Source organism: Pundamilia nyererei, unplaced genomic scaffold, assembly GCF_000239375.1.
Source record: "Pundamilia nyererei isolate P.nyererei 1_Seehausen unplaced genomic scaffold, PunNye1.0 scaffold00052, whole genome shotgun sequence".
NCBI classification, from domain to species: domain Eukaryota; kingdom Metazoa; phylum Chordata; class Actinopteri; order Cichliformes; family Cichlidae; genus Pundamilia; species Pundamilia nyererei.
Window position 1 is genome coordinate 2,040,426 of NW_005187453.1, and position 22,705 is coordinate 2,063,130.

General features: G+C 39.1%; 1 protein-coding gene across 1 annotated transcript in view; it reads left to right on the forward strand.

The window, feature by feature from the left end:
- Positions 1-22,705, forward strand: part of cacna2d1a (calcium channel, voltage-dependent, alpha 2/delta subunit 1a) — a 110,778-nt gene that overhangs the window by 8,820 nt on the left and 79,253 nt on the right. The window contains exons 2-3 of the mRNA XM_013910913.1: positions 11,815-11,896; positions 13,582-13,698. Of these exons, the coding sequence (XP_013766367.1) occupies positions 11,815-11,896; positions 13,582-13,698 (199 nt within the window). The remainder of the gene's footprint in view (positions 1-11,814; positions 11,897-13,581; positions 13,699-22,705) is intronic.

Below are 22,705 nucleotides of genomic sequence, written 5' to 3' on the forward strand. Positions count from 1 at the left end.
TTTCTTATTCTCATTTAAAATGTCTGGCTGTTATTAAATAATTATATGAAGCTTAGAACCAAAGTTTTTATCTGATGTAAAATGTATAGAAATCATACATATACCAACAAGACCGTGTACATCACTGTCACAACAGCGTTAGTTTTCATTCAAAGGCTTTATGGCTTTAATACCTGGTGAGCCGGTCTTTAGTCAAAATGTCCGGGACGAGTTTTTTGTCCCAGTCCAGCCCTGGGCACAACACGCAGTGAATTAATCTGAGAAGGTGCATTAAAAAATAAATGGCGGTGCACATCGCAAATAGCTCGCATAGACACATTAGTTGTGCCGCGTCTTAATGACGGTATCTTAGCTAACAACCCCAACTATCAGATTCAACTTGTAATTGGCTAAAAATAACTTAGCCTACTGGTGAGAGGGATGTTGTTAGCTTTCCACATTTCGACACTTCAAATGCTTCAGGAGCTGTCCGCTCAGCATCGGCACCACGGAAATACACGGATACATCCGTAGACTCGAGACAGAATTCACAATGCATTTTTGGGATTTTCAGGTGTATGTATGAGCAGCTAGATTTGTCTTGCATTAACTGGCTGAGTTAATGCCAGTTAATGCAACATCGAAGCAGCTGGAATCCATAGCTGTGCGTGTTCATGGAGCTTGCATTTTCACCTGCTGGACATCACTACCTGACAAGTTTAACTGTCTTCAGAACATTGCAGAGGCCCTATTGACAGTATTTGGCTCTACATATCTGTGTGAGCAGATTTTCTGTCACATGAAGAGTGTCCTCAGGTAGCCGTCTAATTGATGGACACTCGGAGACCTGTGTCTCTGAGTGGGAGACCAGAGATCAGATTAACATGTTTATTAACAGACATGCCATATTGGCTCAGTTTATTTTTCTTATCATTGTTGTGAGGAGACCATAAATAGCATTTGCATTTTCTGTTGTACAGTTCGCTGTTATGGAGTTCTTGTTATGGATAAAAAGTGTCTTTTTTTTGTTTCAAAATAGCTGATAACTCTTCGCTGATAGCTGCCAACATCTGCAAACAAATATAATTCTATAAAGTGGTTCTATATAGTGTGTAACTGTTAATATAGAGTGTTATTAAATGTATTGCTAATGCAATCAAATAGCACACTGACTTCTGAGGAAATTTTAGGCTCGTCATCAGAAAGGTTGCCTACCCCTGCTCTATGCTGTTGCAGCAAGTTGAGGATCACAGATGCCAACAGACTAAATAAACTGACCCACAAGGCCAGTAATGTTGTGGGGATGGAGCTGGACTGTATATATTGGTGCTGTTTCTTAAATGTGTAAAATCTGTAACATAATTTATTGTTTGGAGTGTAGTCTGTTACCGTTACTATTTTTCAGTTTCTTCTTGGAGCAACTGTAACCCACATAATTTCCTTAGGGATTATAAAGTATTCTGATTCTGATTGTTTCAGGATACATGACCTGTCATTATCCAATGACACATCTGCTTACCTGTATCTTTTGCTCGTTTCTCCTCCTGATCTTTTCTCTTTTTTCTAAACTGAGCACCTGATGGCTTTGAACATTTCTTGTCCATCTTCCATTGGTTTTAATTTTGCACTCCAGTATGAACACCTATCCCCCAACCCATGGATGACCACGACATAACCTAATAGACTTACTCCTTGGTTCACAGATTCACTTTGTCTCGGATTTATTTCTGGGATTTTACACAACCCAGGATTCAAATCATGAATACATAATGGGCTTGGATTGACAACATTATGAATGAAATGTGCTCTATTTGGAAGCAGCTGGCCCCCCTGCCCTTTCGACAGGTTGTGTGAGACTTTAAATCATTAAACTGTAAATTATACATTGTTATTGATCCCTTTACCCGTAGTCCTAAAGTGTATATTTATATTCTTACTCTTCTTATATTTATTGTTTGTTTACTTGCACTGCTGTAACTGGAGCCTCGTTGTCTCGTCACCGAGGGCTCTCGCGCTCACTTTTCACGTGTAGAATTTTCAAAAAAACTATGACATCCCCAAAATGCACTGGCATGATGTCGGGAGAGTATGAGTACAAGCAACTTTTTTGCCGATGTCCGTGATGCCGCCCCCACCACGATGCCGCCCTGGGCAACCGCCCATGTCGCCCATATCAAAAGATGCTACTGGGCATCAACAGTGGAAATACATTCAAGAATTGGTCAAGCAGCGGCAGCTTTCACCTCCCTCCGATGGTACATCTGGAAGAAGACAAACGTCACCCTTACCACCAAAATTCGCCTGTACCACACACCGGTATTGCCCATTCTTCCCTATGGGTCGGAGATCCTCAAACATGACCTCAACAAGCTTGAGGTCTTCCAAATACGCTGCGATCCCTCTGTGATCATCAGCAGCGTGATACGTAGTCAATGTCACCAGCAGGCCCAGTGGAAGAGTTGATTAGGAAGCGATGACTGCAATGGTTTGGCCACATCTGCCACATGAGAAATCATCGCCTTTTGATGCAGCAGCAACCCGCCCACTGGAGAATCAAGCGTGACGCGCCCAAGCAGACTTGGATCAAGCAAATTGAAGACAATCTTAGACAAGGACGTCTAACCCTCAAGCAAGCAAAGGTGAAGGCAGGAGACCACAAGGCCTGGAAGTGCATCATTGACCAAGATGGAAACCCTACGGCACCCACAGCGACGTATTGGCTTTGTGGACAACCTCCCCTGCCAGCCACCAGCTAGGGACAAAAGTAGAAGAAAGATTTTTCTGCCAACAGGTGGAGGTATCTGAGCTAACGGGAGAACTTTGCCTGCACTTTAGGCAACAAAACTATTTGGTAAGGATTGGGGGAAAGATCGTGCATTGGTTAAAATATACTGATTACCGTCATTTTCGAGTGCCTGTCTGACAGAAAGCCATGAAGGCAATCTGTATTTGCTGAAAAACTAAAAGGATTAAAAAAAAAAAGTAGTTGAGAGGTGGAGGTTGGGCAAAGGCATTAGCAGAGGACGTAATCGTCTAGTCAAATAGCTGCGATTTTTTTTCCCCTGCTCTACAGTAATGTCCAGCTACTAGGGTGATCTTTTTTTAACTAAAAGAAGTGTGCCAGTCCCAAGCCTGGATAAATTGAGGGTTGCGCCAGGAAATGCTTCTTTGCTGAAATTCTTGACATTCTCATCCATTTCCTGTGCCACCACTTGGGAAATAAGGGACCAGCTACAATGTTCTATATATTTATTTCTAATAAAATGTCAAACCTGAGCCTATATAACATATTTAAATATTTTGATTAATTTGATTGACAGTCATAGTTTTGTCAAGAGTCAGTCCTTAGGTTTGAGAATCTGGAGTAATGTCTTTGGATCATTATCTATCTATTGATATACAGTATATCAGTTTACATTGATATGTGATCTTCCAATCAAAACATTTAGAAAAGCCACAGCCTCAAAAAAAAACACAAACAAAGAAACCAACGCCCCCCAAAAAACTATAACAAATGTATGCTCTCTCCTGCAAAAGTGTCCTTTTTGGGGACCATTTCTCAGGCTGTCACTTTGAGCTCATCTTCTGTGACAGCTGTAATTCTTGGACATCTTATGGGTTTTTTTCTCTAGTTAATTTCACAGAAACTCGGAAGACACTATCATCTTACTTTGAGCATCATTAATTTATTTTTTCTGTGACATCCAAAAGTGTTACACAAGGCATTAAAATTAAGCTGTGCTAAAGAAATGAATAACTGAAAAAGAACTTGAAAGATTTCTGTAAATATACCTTGTGGTACTTTTGGTGCTCAAATTATCAGATTATTATGTAATTGTCTTTGACCAGGAAGCCCCACACAGTTAAAACATGAAGCAACATCCCACAAATCCTGCCATTCAAAGCTAAGTAAACACCTGAAGTGTTGCTCAAAAGTTCAGTTTAGCATAACAATATAATTCAATATTCAAGTTCACCTATAAAACCAGTCCCAGTGGAATCAACTTCCTGTAACCTACACCTTGTCTCTCCATGCACGACTGCCCACCAGCATTGCCCCATCATTTCAAAGTTATCTCATGCAATGTCAAGTCAGCTCTTCCGCAACTGTAATTACCCTCACGTAAGTGCTTGATAGAGCACAAAAAATAAATACTGTCAAGGCTTTACTTAAACAGAGATCTTCAGAGCTAGGCAGGGGGCTAGGCTAAAACGCTCTGCATGACTCGCTAAGAGGAAAATATAGAGGAGAGGCTGAAGCATCAATAACGTCCTACCATAGAGGATAATGAGGCCGAGAGACATTTACAAAGCCTGCAATTATGGTGTTATTGACCTCAATAAAGGAGAAGATATCATCACTTGTCTCCTTCGTACTTTGTTGTGATACATGTAGGAGGAGGAAAACCAGCTGGGGGAGGGGCAGAGGAAGGAAAGTTCTAGCACTCCGAGTTCATTTAAACTTGGTAAGGAAGCAATAGGTAGGTTATGTGATGGAAATGTAAGCTTTCACTATATGAAGTCCTAATTTGCAAAATTAGACACAACAAACAGACAGACAGCAGTGTCACTGCTGGAGGGAGAAAGACAAAATAAAGTGAATTAAGAGGAAAGACCCAAGCAGAAATAGTATACTAAGCCATTAGTGGTAGCTTTACACCAGAGGGATAAATCCCATGTAAGAAAGGAGGGAAAGGCACGAAGAAAAAGACAGGAAGAGGGGCAGAAAGTGACTGTTTGTCTTCTCCAATGCTCTGTCAAGCTTGCTGCTTATTAGATGCACTATCCCCCAATGGCTCAATTACATCCATTCTGGCATCCTCAAACATCCCTATCCTTTTTGTGCATGTTCTCAGCTTCCAGTAATAGTATCAGGCTTGTTCTTCTCTAAGAACAGATTAGAAGCCCAAATTACTACTATTAGAGGAGGATTTTAGCTTTCAAACTGTCACCCACTCTTGGAAACCATAACTCAACTTGATGGGAGGGAGGGGGTTTGCTTTTGGATGCTTTTTCCGTGACAGTTTTGATGGAATTAAGAGATCAGATGTGGATCTGCAGACTGGCTTCAGAGTATAAAAACATGAGGATGTTTACAAGGCAAGAGGGCGCTGGAGTGGAAATTCTGAGATTGGATATTGAGCCCTGGATTCTTGTGCGCTGCTTGCACACGAGCATGCTGGGCCTCTGAGGTGGTGTGAGGCTGATTTTTCAGTGATTCAGTAAGGATGACGTCCAACAATGCTTAATCAATATTCTAGATTTTCACTCGGCTCTGGGTGTCAGATTTGTTTGCTTTTTTTCTCTGTGAGTAAAACAGAAGGAAAGAAAACAAAAAGTCTAGCAATAAGGCTTGGAAATGATTTGGGCGTACTTGAAAACCCCTACTGCTGAATGACAATGTAAGGTTATGTAATGTTTGAAAACAAAGAAACGGATGTGCTTTTTCCTAGATTTACTTCATGCTGCATGAAATTGGACTATTAATACAATACATTTCAAGTGAGATGAGAAGACTTGGCTGCCATCGAACTGCTAGTGCCTGCTAACCAGTGAGATGTGAAAAAAAAGTGTTTAATGACAAACTCTTCAAACGCTTTGACAGCAAAAAACATAAGAATACAGTCTGTGAGGTATTTATTTAAAAATCCCTTGCTGCTTCCTCATAAAGATGTAGAAATACATTTGGTATAAAAGTACAGATAGGAGAAAAATACTGGGAGGAAGTCCTTCTACTGAACTCCATCTGGGAACGGTCTTTTAATGCTGGATTACAAACTCCACACCCGTTGAAAAATTCTGTGTGCTTTTCATGTAAACTCTGAATGATGGGGCTTCACTATTTGAAAAGTAGAAACAAAGTCGTATTCAAGGACAGTTTGAGACATTTATCTAAAAAATGTGTTCATGTTGTTAAAGCATATTGAAAATACCACTTCCTGTCTAGGGGGCAGGAGTTAGCCCCAGTCAGTCCGCTTATATCCGATGTTGATTTCCAGTTACCCTTGGCCCAGTAACCATCTTTCTAAGTAAACTACCTTTGAAGACAACAGTCTCCTCAATATCTCTCCCCGGGGTAATTTATTTGCCATTGTAGGATCTTTCAGAATGGTCCTTATCTAAGTATTTCAGAAACTCCTCACCTACAGCGATTTCTGTCCACACAACCGTCTCTGTGGTTTATAGAGAATGGTCTGAAAAAGAGAAAATATCCGGTGCCGGGCAGTTCTCTGGGTTAAAAATGCCTTGTTGATGCCAGAGGTCAGACGAGAGTGGCTAGACTGCTTATAGCTAATAGGAAGACAACAGGAACCTAATTAAATATATAGCAGTAGAAAACACACCTGTTACCACTCCTGTCTGCTAAGAACAGGAAACTGAGGCAGCACGTGACATGGGTTCAATGAAATATGGCAATGAAAGACTGGAAAAACACTGTCGAGTCTTTGATTTCTGTGGCCTCCTTCAGATGGCAGTCAGAATTCAATCTAGGCAACAGGAAAGCATGGATCCATCTTTCATTCTATCAACAGGTCAGGCTGCTAATCATGTGATGGTGTAGGGGATATTTTCTTGGCACACTTTGGGCCCTACCCATGCATGTCCATCCCTTTATGACCACAGTCTACCAATCTTCTGATAGCTGCTTCCAGAAGGGTAACGTGCCGTGTCACAAATCATCTCAAACTACTTTCCAGAACATAACGATCAGTTCACTTTACTCAAATGGCCTTCACAGTCACCAGATTTCAATCCAACAAAGCACCTTTGGGATGTGGTGGAACAAGAGATTCGCATTACATGTATGTGCAGTTAAATCAACAGTGAATGTGTGAAGCTTTTATGTGAAGCTTTTATTTTTCTACGGAGAAAAATCTTGGAGCAATGTTTCCAGCACCTTGTTGAATCTACACTTAAATTTATGCCACGAAGAAGTAATGCAGTCACTGCTAGAGTCTGTGCATTTGATTTGGAATTATGGATTTGCTAAGAAGTTGAAAGTCAAAAGTCTAAAAAAACAACTTCTGTTTACAGGATTGCTAAAGACGTTTTAATTATAAAAGGTTGACTTTTGCATTTCCTCCTCCAACTTTTTCTTGGCATCTCTCACTGCCCGCATTCACTTCTTAGCGGAATGATGGCCAAAAGCCTGACATTAAAATCCAAGTTCCAGAGTGAAATTATCATTAAAATGTCAATTTTAGTTGACAGTTGCACTTTTAATTAATTAGTACTTATTTCATGACAAGTGGCTTTAACGGAGGATTACAGACACAAGTCTTAAACCTCAGAAATAAAAACTTTTAATGGTTGTAAAGCCTGTAGTTAATAAAAGCTTTAGATATGTTTATGGTCTTGACATGACGTATGTATATAAATACCCCAGATGTGAATTTTGAAGCTATTATTCCTAAGACGATTTGCTAATCATACCTTATTTTCTGCAGTAAAAATAAAAACACCTGTTAAAAGAAATCCCATTAAAATTTTGTCAATGGAAGCTGAACAATGCTAACTTACTGAAGAACAATAATCCTTGCTGCATTATATTTACTATTTTTTAGCATAGAATCACATTTATCTTCTCTTAATGTATGAACCCCACTACACTTGTGTATGAAACCTCATTATCGGTTATAAAAGGGTATGAAACCTCAAGCTGATTGCTGCACAGCACCTAACAGCTTGAGGTTGTGGTTTTGAAGTGTACAAATGGGAGAGAGAAGAGCACAAATTTCCTCAGCAGTCACACATAGCTAAGCCAGAGGGGATAAAGTGGTCAGAAGTAAGGCAGCTGTGCTTTCATGCTGAGTCATGTTCTCTATTCTGGGATTGTGTCCACTTCCCAGCATTCAACCCTTGAATATGACAGTCTACTCTTAACTGGCTCAGCGAGGCTACTTGGCCTTCATTAAGCTTGTTATGGTGAGTCAGGATGTTGAAAACGATGTTTTTTCACCTCCCTTTTCCTTTCTTTCTTTTTTTTTTTTTTTACCTTTTTTAAAAAAAACAACTTTATTGTAGTTTTTAAAAAAAAATTTTTTAATCAATTTCACTAGTAAGGGTTTTGTCATCCTTTGGTCCATCACTCAAAATGCGCAGGCATAAATGTGTCAATTTCATCAATTTCATTACATTAAAAGCTTCTTGAAATGGTCTATGCTTTTCCTGCTGACCTTTGACCCTGGCAACTCCCATCTAACCTCTGTACAACCCACTTTTCTCTGGTTTCAAATGAACCTGGACACACACACAAGGACGTACGCACGCATAGACACACGTATATATGACAAATGGTCTAAGAGAGGCAGTCATTAGAGCAATGGAGGCTAAAAGAAAAGGGGGGATGGGCTACTTTCCCCTGTGGCTGTGAGGCTACCACTTTCCTCACGGTCACAGGGGTCAAGCACGAATTAAGACACATCATTTTCGTCAAGGGAGCAGCTCATTTAGTAGTGAGGAAGTGTCATGCTTTGTGACATACACACTATAGTTTCTGCTGTGCTATCCTTCTGTTGTAGCAATATTGACATCGCTGGCTAGCACCTCATTTAATTTCACACCGTTTAACTCATTGGCACACTTGTGCATACAGCTGAGGACGTGGAAAAAACGTGATGAAATTTTAATGTCATCCTTTCAGAGTTGGAGCGGGAGCCCTCAGATGACCTGTTTGTCTAAACTCCAACCAAGTGTGTCCCCAACTGTCTAAATTCAGTGAACCTGGGATGATCTGTACCGTATGTGCACTGAGTCACATTTCACTATCATAAACAAGATGCGTGGGTGAGATGGTTCGAGAGCTTCTCATTTCGTGTCTAACGAGTATAAAACTGTTCCAGGCTCAAAGTGTGAGCATGTTTAAAGTCCAGGGAAGTCAGTATAAGCTGACATGAAGCCAACTTTTATCTAGTAAACTTTTACTGTCAGTTTGCCTGTTGAAGTCCGTTTGTCCAGCTGCTGCCCCCTCAGCTCATTTGTGCTGCTGACAGACAGCTGGTTCTGACGCTGAACAGAGGTCGGAGTCATCGTGAGGGCAAGCATCACTGTCAGTGCTTCACTAGTCCCCTCTTTTTTTTCTTTCTTTACTTCTTGTCTTTATCTGCCTTTGTGATTACTTGTGATCAATCATCTAATCAGTAACTCTCCTGTTAATTTTTGTTTTCTTCCACTGGAATCCAGTTTTTTTCTGCTCCAGTTTAGGTTTTCTATCATAGTTTCTCCTTTTTCTTTTCTCTCTTCACTGGGAAGGAACATTGACTTCATTACCTCCTCATCTATTCTGTCCTTTGTCATCTTGCCTCTGAGCTGTAAATCAATCTTAGCATCATGTCAAAGTTGCATCTAAAGGACAGAGGAGTGAGGACGATTGGTGGAAAAGCTATAATTGAGGAAGCGTAGGTGTATCATAGAAGTGTTTTTTTTACCTGTGACACAAGAAAAAACTTTTTTTTTTAATTAACTGTTTCGTCAGACTTTCTTTTCCATTTAAGGTACTTTTCCTTCTTCTTCTTTTTCCTTCTTCTTCTTCTAGGGTTACCATAGAAGAAGCGGGTTATCTGCCTCCATCTCAGTCTATCACTAGCGTCCTCTTCTGTCACACCAAATCTTTGCATGTCCTCCTTCACTATATCAATCAATCTCCTCTGAGGTTTTCCTGTTTTTGTTCTGCCATGCAGCTTTACTTTAACATCCTTTGTTCCTGTGGCTACAATGTAGCTTGCCGTCACCAGTGTGTGAATGTGTGTGTGAATGGGTGGATGACTGAACGTGTAAAGCGCTTTGAGGTCCTTAGGGACCAAGTAAAGCACTATACAAATGCAGGCCATTTACCATTTTTTTCCAATATATCCATTACCCCTCTTCTGCATATTAAAGACATGTGTTTCACACAAACTTCACTGTACTCTACTGTGGCTTTAAGTCCGGTGAAGCAGGCTAAATGTCATATACCCAAGAGCAATGTGGGGTTCTGCATTTCCCATAACTCACAAACTTGTCTGGCGACATTGCTAAAACAGATCAGTAGTACTCAAACTACTCAGACTAGAAATTGGGCAGAAAAAAAGGGCTTCAATAACTGCCTGTCATAAAATAACTGCCCAGTGAGACAAGTTTAAGAGCCAAAAGTCTTGCAGTCCCAGCAGGTCTCACACTTGGCTCAGTTGCATGTGGTTCCTCCTTCTCGTGGCCTTGCAGGCAACAGGCTGCGTGGCATTGCACAGCTCACTGACCCTTTTTAGATGGTTTCTCCCTTTTTGTTTTCACAACCGTTTTCACCATTTCTTTTATTATAGCAATGGGATCAGGAAAAAAATCTGATAAGAGGAGAATGTTTGTTTATGGATGTAACTAATCAGAACACTATTTTTACTTTTAGCAGTCACTCTGGTGATTTTTAAATAAAAATCAGACTGCTTACAAAAAAGGCAGAATGAGACATTAGCAGTTCGTTTTATTACATGATGCTACAATCTATCATAAAAAGGGTCTAAGGAGCAGCAGACACAAAAGGGAAATGGTCACTTTAATTCCCAGCTACCCAGCTACTGTAGTTAGATCATTTCTCAGGACCATATTTTATTGTTTATTGCCCTTACACAAAAAAGCTCTAAACTCACCCTGCAACTTTCAATGCTTCACACTTAGATTTAATTCAAATATACTGTTCACTAAAAAAAGTGATAATTTTTCCAAAGGATAAATAATTATGAGTGAAATCATGCTTTGAAGATGACATTTTGTGTAGCTGTTCAAGACTAAGTTTAACTCTTGTTGAAAAAAATGGACCAATAAGTCTACTTTATAGAGCACAGCTACAGTACACACATCCACACATCCACACATGCTCACGGTTTCCCCATTAGTCACCTGTTGCTATGCCCCACCCCTTCTTCCTTATGGACAGCTGGGCTCACAAACTCTGCTTAATGTGCTCAGTGAACCTTGCTTTGACCGAAGCATTGAGTCCATGCAGTCATAAATCCTACAAGTAAAATCTAAATTATCTTGAAGGCTGCTTCCAGGTGATTATAGCATATTGTCTTATTTTTAAATTAATTCATTAGGATGTGTGAACATGTACATGTACAATGACAATAAAGGACTATTCTATTCTATTCTAGTCATGTGTGCTGACCCTCTATCATTATCTGCTATCAGCGACTAGCAGCTGTTGCTCTAATGGAAACCAAGAAACCAGTAACTTTAAAATGGTGATAGCTATCTTGGAGGGCATTCATTTTCCTTCCAACTGTTTAGACATACTGAATTCATGGACAAAGAAGGCATCACTTAAAGTAGATCTCATAGCATATTACTGACTGTACTGATGTGTTAAAATGCAACAAGGCTGATAAATAAGTAAATAATAAAATGAATAATTTATTTTCGAATTGAACAACGAAATCTCAGATGTGTTCTGATGTGTTTTGAAGTTACATAAATCTAAAGCCTAATAAATGCTCATCTGTCTCTGTCTTGCTCTTTTATGTCTTTCTTCTCTTTCTGTCCTTTTTCACATCAGAAGAATACATTAACCAGCATCTCACCTCTGAGGATGTGATACTCTCATGCTGCCAACTTTGAATAGGTCTTGCCTTAATGCACAGCTCTTGTGGAGTAGAGTAATGCATTATCTTGTCTAACACTTATTATATCACGCTTCCCCTCCAGTGGATCTATATAGATAATCTAGCATAGGTATTGATATAGTAAACAATAAAGGCCAGCTTAGGTCATATGATTGCAATGGCTGCATTCAAAATGAATAAAAAATTTTTAGACTTTCTATTAGCCAAGGAATGATCAGCTACTTTCTTTTTCTGTTTACAGGATAAAGGAATGGGTGGACCAAATGCAAAAAGATTTGATCGCTTTAACAGACACAGCCACTGGCATGCAGGACCTAATAGAGGTAAGACTGCCTGTCATGCATATACGCCAAGTAAGATTTCAAATGTGAACTGAAATATGAGTGAGTTCTCCTTATTTGTGGATAAAGGGGTGCAACGCTCTTGGTTGATGTTTTTGATCAGAGCAAAGATTTAAGAGCATCCACACAGCCAACATAAAGAGTCCTACTAATTCTCTGCCTGCTTTTTTTTGATGGGTGATGGAGGCGACACATACGTTTGTGAATGCAGTGACTCAAGAACAAAGCGACAAATACATTTTCAAATTCATACAATACATGTATCTACTAAACATCTCAGATGAGTTCAAATCTCAGTGATCTCAACCTCAAAGTCAAGGCCAAATTTTCTGAAAATCTTGTGCCATAGCTACTATGTTCATCCCACATTATAGATTGAATGGGGGTTAACCCAGACTAATAAATATCTAACAAAACTGAAGTTTTTCATGTCTCACACATAGGTATCATATACCTATCATACACCCCAAATACCAGTACTGACACTGTGCTTAATAAATCGTTATTGTTTTTACAGTTTGCACCAACTGTGCACAAACGATTTCTATAAATAAATGTATATCTATTCAAATCCATATTTACAGGACGAGAACAAAATATTATGTGTAATTTCTGTCACTTAATACTCTTAGTCTCATTAGCTCTCTCTGCACGACCTCAGGTGTCACAACACATCACCAGTCTTCATATAGTAGTCTCTCATTAGACATAACGCTGCATCTGCATCATTTCATTTCACCAGCACACTGTACACACTCACATGAGATTAACTTCACTTCTCTACTGTGATAGCTACAGCTCCTACACACACGCAGACACTTAAACACTCAAAAACACAAACACATGAGGAGGAGAAGAAGCTTTTTAGATCCACATTGATTGATATAATGCATGTGCTACTTTGGATCCATTTGAGAATAAAAGCATTCAGCCTTAAAACATGGCAAAAATCATTACAAAACCTATTTTCATTTGATGTTCTGGGATGGCGTATCACTCCAAAAAAGAATTAAATGTATTTGGAAGTCTTATGGGCAGCTGAATGAGATTAATGTGCAAAACAGGGGGAGTTGAAAAGGGGTGTTACAATGCTGCCTGAACAGTTATGCTGACTCATGTAAATTACAACCTCAAATGCTGGTATCAGCTTATGCACACGAGTGCGGAAATTTCATTTTCAGCTTTCAAAACACCCCAAAGCTATAGTAATCACTAGCATTAATATGTTCAATTCAAATGTATTTATACATACACAAATTCCAAATATAAAACAATGTATTAGTACAATCCGAATCAAACATTTAATAGTATCATTTTTAATACCAGTCTTTCACTGAGTGCCTACATGAACATGCCTCAGCTCTGTGTTTTGAATGTTGGACAGTGAAATCTCTTTAGGCTTCTAAATAATTGGCTGTTTGGCATTTGTGCTTTTTTTATTACTCTTGCTGGGACATATTCCATAGCAGAGTAAATGGTACAGTTACATAAGGCTTTTTTTTTTCTAAATCACTGTGCTTTGGTCAGTGAGGCTGATGAAATATAGAAGATGGGCAATAATGCAGAGTAACGTTCTTAATTTTAGTTACACCACATCTGTCTGTGAATAGAAAATAGACAGATGTTACGTTGTTTCTGACCCAGAATTTTTATTGTGACTGTCTTAGATATATCATAAACACAGAAAGCACTTCAGAGTGGAGTCCAACAATGCGCAGGAGCTGGTGGCAACGGCTGCTGGGAACATAGAGAGACTGCTGGCTAACCGCTCCGAAGCCCTAAAGGTAAGTTTAATCTTATGATCTTTTGGCAATTTATAGGAAATCAGTTAAGTGGAAGAGCAGGTTTTCCCTTGCGTCTTCTGTCATGGTGACATAATTCTTAAGATGGAATCATAAAATGCAAAATGTACACTGTTTGCAAAATTAGGTACAGCTTGACTTCTTGCACAGCGGCCCAGGAAAACACACAGAAACAGTCTGTTTATCTTCATTTCTCTTTGGGACAGACTCTGGAACAACATCACAGCTGATCTATTATAATCAAACATCCTCCACCCACAATACTTGATTCAGAGTTAGCAGTCTGTGTTGGTACACGGTCACGAATGACCCTGTTTAGTTTCAACTTTGAGAAAAGCTTTGTCTTTCTGACTTCTGATGCCTGTTCTGCCCTCATACCTAACCTATACTGGCTGGTTTTATGGCTCATTTGTCTGAGCCCAACAGACAGAAGTGTTCCTGAACCATGTTCACCTCACGCAGGTTATTGAAAGGCTGTGAGGACAATTCAGAGGCCTTGGAAGAGGAAAAAAAAAGAAGCACAAAAGCATTTTTCAGTCCATGACAGTAATTAGTTTGACTTTTTAATAAAACTCATCTATTTAAACTGTTATACATCTTAGACCTAACTGTTGCTAGGGTTCGTTTGCCAGTTATTGAAGTGGACCTTTTCATTGTATTTTTGTCTTGTGAAGCATTTAAAATTCACTTATCTCATATATAATGTTTGACTGTGTCAATTCTGCAGCATGTTAAAGTGTTTTTACAGGTTGCTATATTAGTGGAGTGATCTCAGATGCATCTATACAATTTATATCCACATACTAACCAGACTAGCAAAAAATAGTTGAAAACTTTACTTTCTTGTCTAAATATGGTCAATTGTGGCTCAGGAAAAACACAACAAAACAAACAAACAAAAAAACATAGACAGTATAAAAGATGAACATAGCTGCCATGACCTTACCCAATGTTCTTGGACTCTATTCCCAAGCATGACAGAAGTTATGCTGGACCTTTGAGAGTTACGTTACATGGATGGAAGGGTGGCGTGCTACATTATCGGCTAGTACTTGCTATCTTAGTTAGCATGCTACATTCCTAAACAAAACAGTTCCAATACAAATACACATACGTTATCTACTTTGTAGGAGACTAGTAAAATACTAGAATGTCTAAGGAGTTTGGAAAGAAGGCAGCTGGACTTCTTTAAGTTTCTTGGAGATGTTTTACTCTCGTTCGAGAAGTAAAACCAAATGGTGTTTAAACCCTGGATTATCCCTTAGGAGCCAAGGTGTAAAAATGGTTTCAGGTGAAACCATTGTGAGACCTTGCCTGGCCTTATCATGTGATCTATTAAGGTCACCTGACACACGATGTGAGTTGGGGTTGAGGCATCTGGGAAGGGATCTCAAAACTGCACTGGTAGCACAGCTTTCCAAACTTTCCAAGCTTCATAGACTATCATGACCTGGATGACTAAATACTAGAATATCATTGAATAAAAGTGAAGCACAAACGTCTCGGATGGCCTTTACCAGACAACAAACTATATTGTTAGTAAGATAATCCATTAAAAATGCTCTAAAAGGCTCCAAGAGCACTCACAGTAACTTGAAGTTCAGTTTAATGATTCAGGATAGTGGAAGTAAGGCCTGATCGGCCTCACTATATCTGGTCTCCTGCCAGTCAGAGCCGGCACGCCCTAACTGAGATGAGTTATTAGAATGTGAAACTCGCTCTAAAGTTAAGTACTTCAATGCAGGAGTCTGTTGGGATTGACTCAAGTGGCACCTAGAGGAACTGCAACTTCTGTCACTTCTATAACGTCTTTTTTTTTTTTTCAACTCTCGAATTTTGGGGGCAAAAAAGATGATAACAGCCATAATGCTTTCTAATATGGTTCTGATTGCTCCTCTACCACTGCTGTGATACTCTCTGGAAGTCTGTGGTTTTGAAATGCTTCATAAGCAGCTCAATGCTCAATAGATATGCATTAATGATTCCTCTATCATCTGCATTTGTCCTGGATCAAAATTTGTATAGCCTTTGCTGTGCTTTGTATTTTGTACTGTATAAAAAAAAATGATAACGCTCACTTAACCGAGGTCTTGACCAGTATTATTATTTTCTCTTGGACACACTTGTTTTTTTTAATTTTCAAAGGACAGCATGTGAAATTGATCCAACCTTTCCCTGTACCTTTAAATTACATTTAACAGTATCTCACCAACTAAATTAGGACCTTGGGATGCTACCAGCCTCGATCAATTTGACTCAAAGGGCCCGGAATATCCAATTAAGGCTGACAGCTTGTTGCCATAGCTACAATCTAATTGATTAACCCATCATATCTGCCAGGCATTTTGTTTTTCTTACATCTTCATAATTGTCAAGGGATTAGGGACAATTAGCTTTCGGTGTTGTTGCTTCACACCTGGGGAGACTAAATACGACTTATCTGTGAGTTGATGACAGTGGAATATAGATGTTGCACTACAGACTGTGTTCTAACATTTCATCAGCACCATCTGCTGTGTGTTTCACCTGTGGAAGTTAGTGCCAGTTGTTTAGTCTTTGCTGGAAGCAAAAAATGAAAGAGAGATGATATAAGTGTAAAAAAAACAAACACCATATGCTCCTGTTTTAATGTCAGTGCATTAGCATTGAAGAGTATAGGTTGTGGTGGTGATGTATTTTGTGTAATGAAGTTGAACGGAGTCAACTTTATGGCAGTCAATTTATCTAAAGGACCATAAATTGTTACAGGGACTACTTAGCTAAATAATGAATGGAAATCGAAGTCAAGCATCTGTAATGTTTTGACCTGGCCTACGCTAATATAATAGCTCTCTATGAGGTAAAAAGCTCTCCTCTCTGACTTTACACTCCTTTACTATCCTCTGTCGTTTTTCCCATATCATCATCCCTCATATCTTTTTGTTTTTATCTTTAAGTCCTCACTTTTTCTCTGTCTTTGTTCTGTTGAAAGGCTGATTGCGCACATCATAACTGAACATGTGAAGGAGCAGAGCTTTTTTTGTCTGGGAGAAAGGAAAGAACTGAATTGTCTGATCTTTGAGAAACACAGATGATAAGGAAGTGGTAGGAAGTCCATGAGTGCTCTATATGCTACACTTCCTTTGAGGCCCTAAACAAGAACCTAGAAGCCTAATGGATCTTGGCATCTCAGCAACAGGCAGCACTCTTTCTTTGTTCACACAGCACAGTTTGAACCTTCAAAGCTATTAAACTAACACACAGCCCTGCTATAAACAACCACGCACATGCAGGAATAAACGAGGAAACACACACAGATATGTAAAAGTAGGGTTTCAACTCCACGTGAGTCATTCTGATTTAATTTCAGGTATTTTGTGATCAGATTCAGGTATTCAGACCCTTTAAGATCAAAACGGTGCAGTAAGAATATTTCCACTTCTTAGAGTAATTCACATGATTTTTAAATTTGAAAGCTGAGACAGTATTAAACTGTAAATTTTTAAAACCAACCAAAATCATGTATATTGTAAAGTTTAGGCAATGCTGCGCCTGAACTAAGCAGTGGCATTTCTCTTTACACTGACCAAACTGCTCTCCTGGGCTGTGCTTTTATTGTATAGACTATATACATTTGCCTTTTTTAAACATCACTTTTTGCTCATCTGTTTCAACCGTTCCAAGTTAATGTTTCCAAAGTGCTGATGATCTGACTGGGGACATGGTTTTGTCTCTTTACAGCTCGTGGGTGATCAAAGAATTTTCCTCTTTTATGTCATGCCACAGTATTTTGTATTCAGTATGTGTCGTTCTTAAAAGGATGTAAAGTGAAACTGAAATTCCCAGCAGGAAAGAAACCACCACGGTACTGACAGAGAAATCCTGAAAAGTTGTCATCGACAGTAACTGTACGGTAGCTAGATTTTTTTTTTTTTGGTTATTTTTGAGGAAGGTATTGATATGTTTAGCTGTGTGTGTGTGCGCGCGTGTATGGCCGAGATGAGAGGGTTTTCTTCCTGATCTCTATATGACTCAGATTCTTTAGGCAGCTGCTGTTGTGGCTTAGCTTCACTGCTTCACACACAGGCTAAGCTCCACTTGTGACCATCTGCGTGCTCTCACATGCATAAGTGCATCGCCATCCTTACCTTTTCTTATCCAAAATCAGCTTTCTCTTGACCTTTTCCTCTTTCTTACTCTCTGCTGTGATCACACATTTTATCTTTCATGCCAGCCCTGTTCTTTCTTCCGCCTCAAACCCTGCTAAATTCTTTTGCCATCACTTCATCCTGATTCTGTGTCACTTTTCATTCCCAATTTCCCATTTTAGCCTTGCCCTCTGCTCCTCTGTTAGCCCTATCTGTCCTTTTATATATCTTCCTGTTGAATATAGAAGTATGTGGTATCCTTCCGCATTACAGTGTGTTAAAAAGAACTAGCAAAAATAGTTTCCCTGTTGAATTTATGTTAAATTACAAAACTATAACTACCTGAAACTAAACATTTTTCTAGTTGAGTAACATTATTTGATTTGGTAATCTGCATTTGCCATGTTTTCTCTTCTGATTAACTGGCATATAAGTAGAAGGTATCCAATCATCTGGTTGTGTCAGTCATGTGAGTCAGTGTTTTAGCAGAAGTTGAGGTTTTACATTGTGGATGTTCACATTAATTTCTTCCAGGGTGATGCTGCAAGTGTCCATCAGCTGCTAAAACAAGTACCTCATCCATGTTAAGAAGGTCTGTTAAGGAAGAAAGTGGCAGAGCCTCACCAATATAGGATTTTTAACTTCATTTTTTTCCCCCTTAATGCACAAAACATGTTATCTGTGCTTATTTATGTTATCTTTCTTTGATTATATCTTGCATTTTTAAAATGAGTCTAGTTTTATTTCAAAACAATTCATAGATTATTCATTTACGCTTTGCCAGACTCGGGTCACCCCAGCTAGTTTTTAGTGTTTTTAGTGTTTTTTTTCTCTTATTCTTATTAGTCTCTTGTTTACATTTGAACTTTTCATATGTTGGCTGTTTAAAAATGCAAATATTGGCAGATAGATCTGCCTGCTGATGACGTATCGGGTGAGCTCTGGATAGTGAAGTGGTCTCAAACCACAATGGCCAGGTTTTATTTCAGCTAAAGATGTTGCTCCAAGGGAAATTAATAAGCTTGATGTTGGTTAGGTGGTCAATATCAACTTGCTTCAATGAGATAAAGTCAATGCACTTAGAGATAAATGTACAGTTGGCTTCACAGCCTCTGAGGATTCTGTAACCAATATGCACCAGCTAAATGCGAAGAAACTTTTATGGTATTTGGTAATGCAAACATACTCTAACAAGTTATTTTTCTCCGTAGGCAAGGTTATAACTCACAGGTGGACAACTGATCTTCCTAAGGAGCCACATGAGAAACTGAGACTGTTGTAATAATCTGCTCAATATTAATTTAGTCTCTTTATAAGCTTATTGGTCTGACCCTCCACAACAATCCCAGTTACTCATGTGGCCCCTTGGAAAAATGAGTTGCCCACTGCTGCGGTAAAATAACAGCCTACTTTTTAATAGCACAAGTCTTTACTGTAGCATCTATTACCCAACACTGTAACAGTCTGTAATCATCTTCATGAGTAGCTTTACATCTTTATGTTTGAACAAGAAGTGTTTTGAAATACAACATTTGCCCTATGTTAAATAAGACCGCGTATTTCCACCTTTTCTGAGAAGAAGAGCGTCATTGCAGTCATAGACTGTATCTAAAAAATGGATGTAGCCACTGAGACATCACATTTTGAATGTGAAGCATTTGCCATCTTTTTTTTTTTCTTTTTCTTTTAATTGACCGTGACGAACAAGGGGTGGACCTGACCTTACACACCATCTCAGACACAGTGATGAATAGTCTGTCACAAAGCAGGCCCATCTTACTTTATAAATCATAAATCATACATGCGTTTATGTCTGTTTTACTCCCAATAGGACCGTAATGACAAAATAAACATCATGCTACATTAAGTAAGTTGTTAAGTGAGACTATAATCTCATCAAGAGTAAAAGTTTCAAACTCTCCATAGGATTTACTTTTCAGAGTATGTCATGTTTTATAAGAAGTCTATAGTTGAAACATGAATGTGGAGAATTGAAATGGTTGGGTGGGTGTAAAGCAAACTAAGACCCGAGACTAAGGTAATTTCCCTACTGAACATCTATCATGCACATGGTTTATTATGAATTTATCTACACATCGCACACTTTTTGTGCATGCACACCTTTGTTCATTACTTCTTTTTTTACCTACCTTGACAGCAGATAGCCTCCCTCTGATATTCCGGCCACCTATGACTCTGTTTTCATCAATTATTGAAGCTTTCCTCTTAACCAGTACTCTTTGATGGAGCCAGTGGTTAACTTCTCCCAGTGGAATAGATCATTTCACTCCCCACAGTGACACCAGCAGAATTTTCTCGATATTTCTCATTAAAATAAGGAATTTTACAAGTGGCTGCAAACCAGAATGGCAGAGTTACTGAAGCTGAACTGTTAGCAATTAGCGAAATATGCTGAAAAGCCGTTTTTAAAGCTTATCCTAATGAGAAAAAAGCTCAGATGATAGCTTTTGCTATTGTCACTGTTTTTCCATTAAAATGTGTTCAGGAAGCAGGTGTTAGTATCAGAATATTTATTTATTTATTTTGTTTGAAACTTTGAGGAATGCTGGAAACATAGTTGAAACTTGCCATCTAAACACAATATTAAGACTAAATGCTTAATACATTGTTTTATTTGAATATTTTTCATACTGTGTGCAATGTGACATCTGGACATGCAGATGTTTTTGTGATCGTGAATAACTAACTGATGTATTCTGTTTTATTACACAGTAGAAACCATGGATAAATATTTTTTCCTATATGAATTCACTGCCAAAAAAAAAATCCCTTTGTCAAAGATGACCCATGACCCAACACTGATGATAACCACGGACAAATTAATTTGTTTTACATTTAAAAACTTTAGCTGCACTTAAGATTACACAACTTCAAAAGCAGAGATAAAAAGCAAGAAGTATTAGAGTAGCTGCCATTATTAGCTTTAACTGATGGATGGTCTCAAGATGACCTAAGACTTAACAGGGATGACTGACTTGTTGGGATAAGTGGAAGGTTATTCTCTGTGAGTGCCCTCGAGGAACTCCTCTTGTTGCTTTGTGCCCACCTTGAGGGATGCTTGTTGACAAAAACACCTGCTTATGGTGATATGGCAGCCTGCCATCTCCCACAGACAGACTGCTGAGAGAGAGCAAACTGGCTTGCAGAAAAGTTGTTGTGAAGGAATAAGAGAATGAAAAAAAGACTGAGGAACTTGCTCAGGGATGGTCTTTGTTGGTCTGCAAATATTTCTCAAGGAAAGTAAAGGGAAAAGACAAAAAAAAAAATCGTTTCACCATCCAAAAGAGAAAGTGCAAAAGGCTGTGCAAAGGTACAGCACAGACAGGCCTGGGCTATTTGAATATTGATTGGTGAGGGTTATTTCAGGCCTGGGATTGCATTAGCTCTTTGGCAGCAGATTCATAAGGCGTTGGCTTCCCACCAAAGTCTGAGCCACAATTGGTGGCCATTTTGGAAACAAAAACAACAGTTGTTCTCCAACCCTGGTTTAAATCACTCTCAGAGTGGTTCTCCATCGATAAGAAACCCCATTTCCTTAATTGTGAGTGGGCTGTTGGCATTACCTTCAGTCAGGCAGGTTTGAGTTGACTTTTAATTGTAGAGGAGAAAGACGGCTCACGCTTTAGTGGGGAGATAATGAACAAAATGTTTCTAGTCTCTCGTGTTGCCCTCGCATGGGAGCTTTTGCTCTCCACTGTGCCTGGACCATGGATGCGGCAGGTAACCATGACACCCTGGTTGCTAAGCAACATGGGCATCATAAACAGATTCCTCACTCCCTAAGTGAATCACTTCTCTCTTGCTTTCTTTTTGTTACCCCGGTTAACATTCCACACTGTTCAAACAAAATGAGAAAACTGCCATTCAAGTACCCTCATCTCTCCTAATCTGCCACATGCATGCATTAAACACAAAATTGGCTGTCTAGGAGCATTCATGTTCATTAAATTGTCCAAGAAGGATGAGAGCAAGAGTGCGAGCACTTAAACAGAGCTCTTTTAAGTGTTGCGTTATGTAGCGGTGCGTAATTACAGAGGAGTCACTGATCTCTAGTGTGTGCAAGTGCGTTATTAAACCTCCACTGGATGACATGCTGTGAGTCATTAAACTCTGCTGTTAGAGTCCCAATCATAGGGTAGGCGCACACACACACACACACACACACACACACACACACACACACACACACACACACACACACACACACACACACACGACAGTCATTGCACTCCTCATTCACACGTTTCTTTTTAAATGATGTTGTCCAATAAAATAAGAACAGTTTTGCTTGTACAGTTTCACATGAGTGTTTATCCATTTGTGCTCAAGTACTGAGTTACATTCATTTCTGAGAAAAAAGGATACATCGCATAATGACTGATTTTCTAACAGCTGTCTTTCACTTGAGTGCTGGTGAAAGCCCAAAATTGCTGAATAAACACAAATTTTCTGAATGTCGCATGCTGTTGATGTATTATTGGCGGGTTAATTATGCTAATTTAATCTTACACAAGTGTGGGCCTTTTTGAGTAATAAGCTTATTGCAGTAGGATCTTAAAGGTTTTGATTCATATAGTGAATGGGTTGGGGAACCCCAAGCCTCGAGAGCCGGTTTCCTGCAGGTTTTAGATGTGTCCTTGATCCAACACAGTGTTGGGGGAAAACTCTGTAAAAAACCCAGGAGAAATAAAGACACAATGAGACAAAGTTACTTTCTTTGCTAAACGTGTACACGGGTGAGCTGCTGAGAACAACTCACGTCGTGAACAGAGGCTTGGCACTTTTTATAGGAAAGACAGTGAGAACAGGATAAGAAAAATAATAAACAGATAAAATAAACA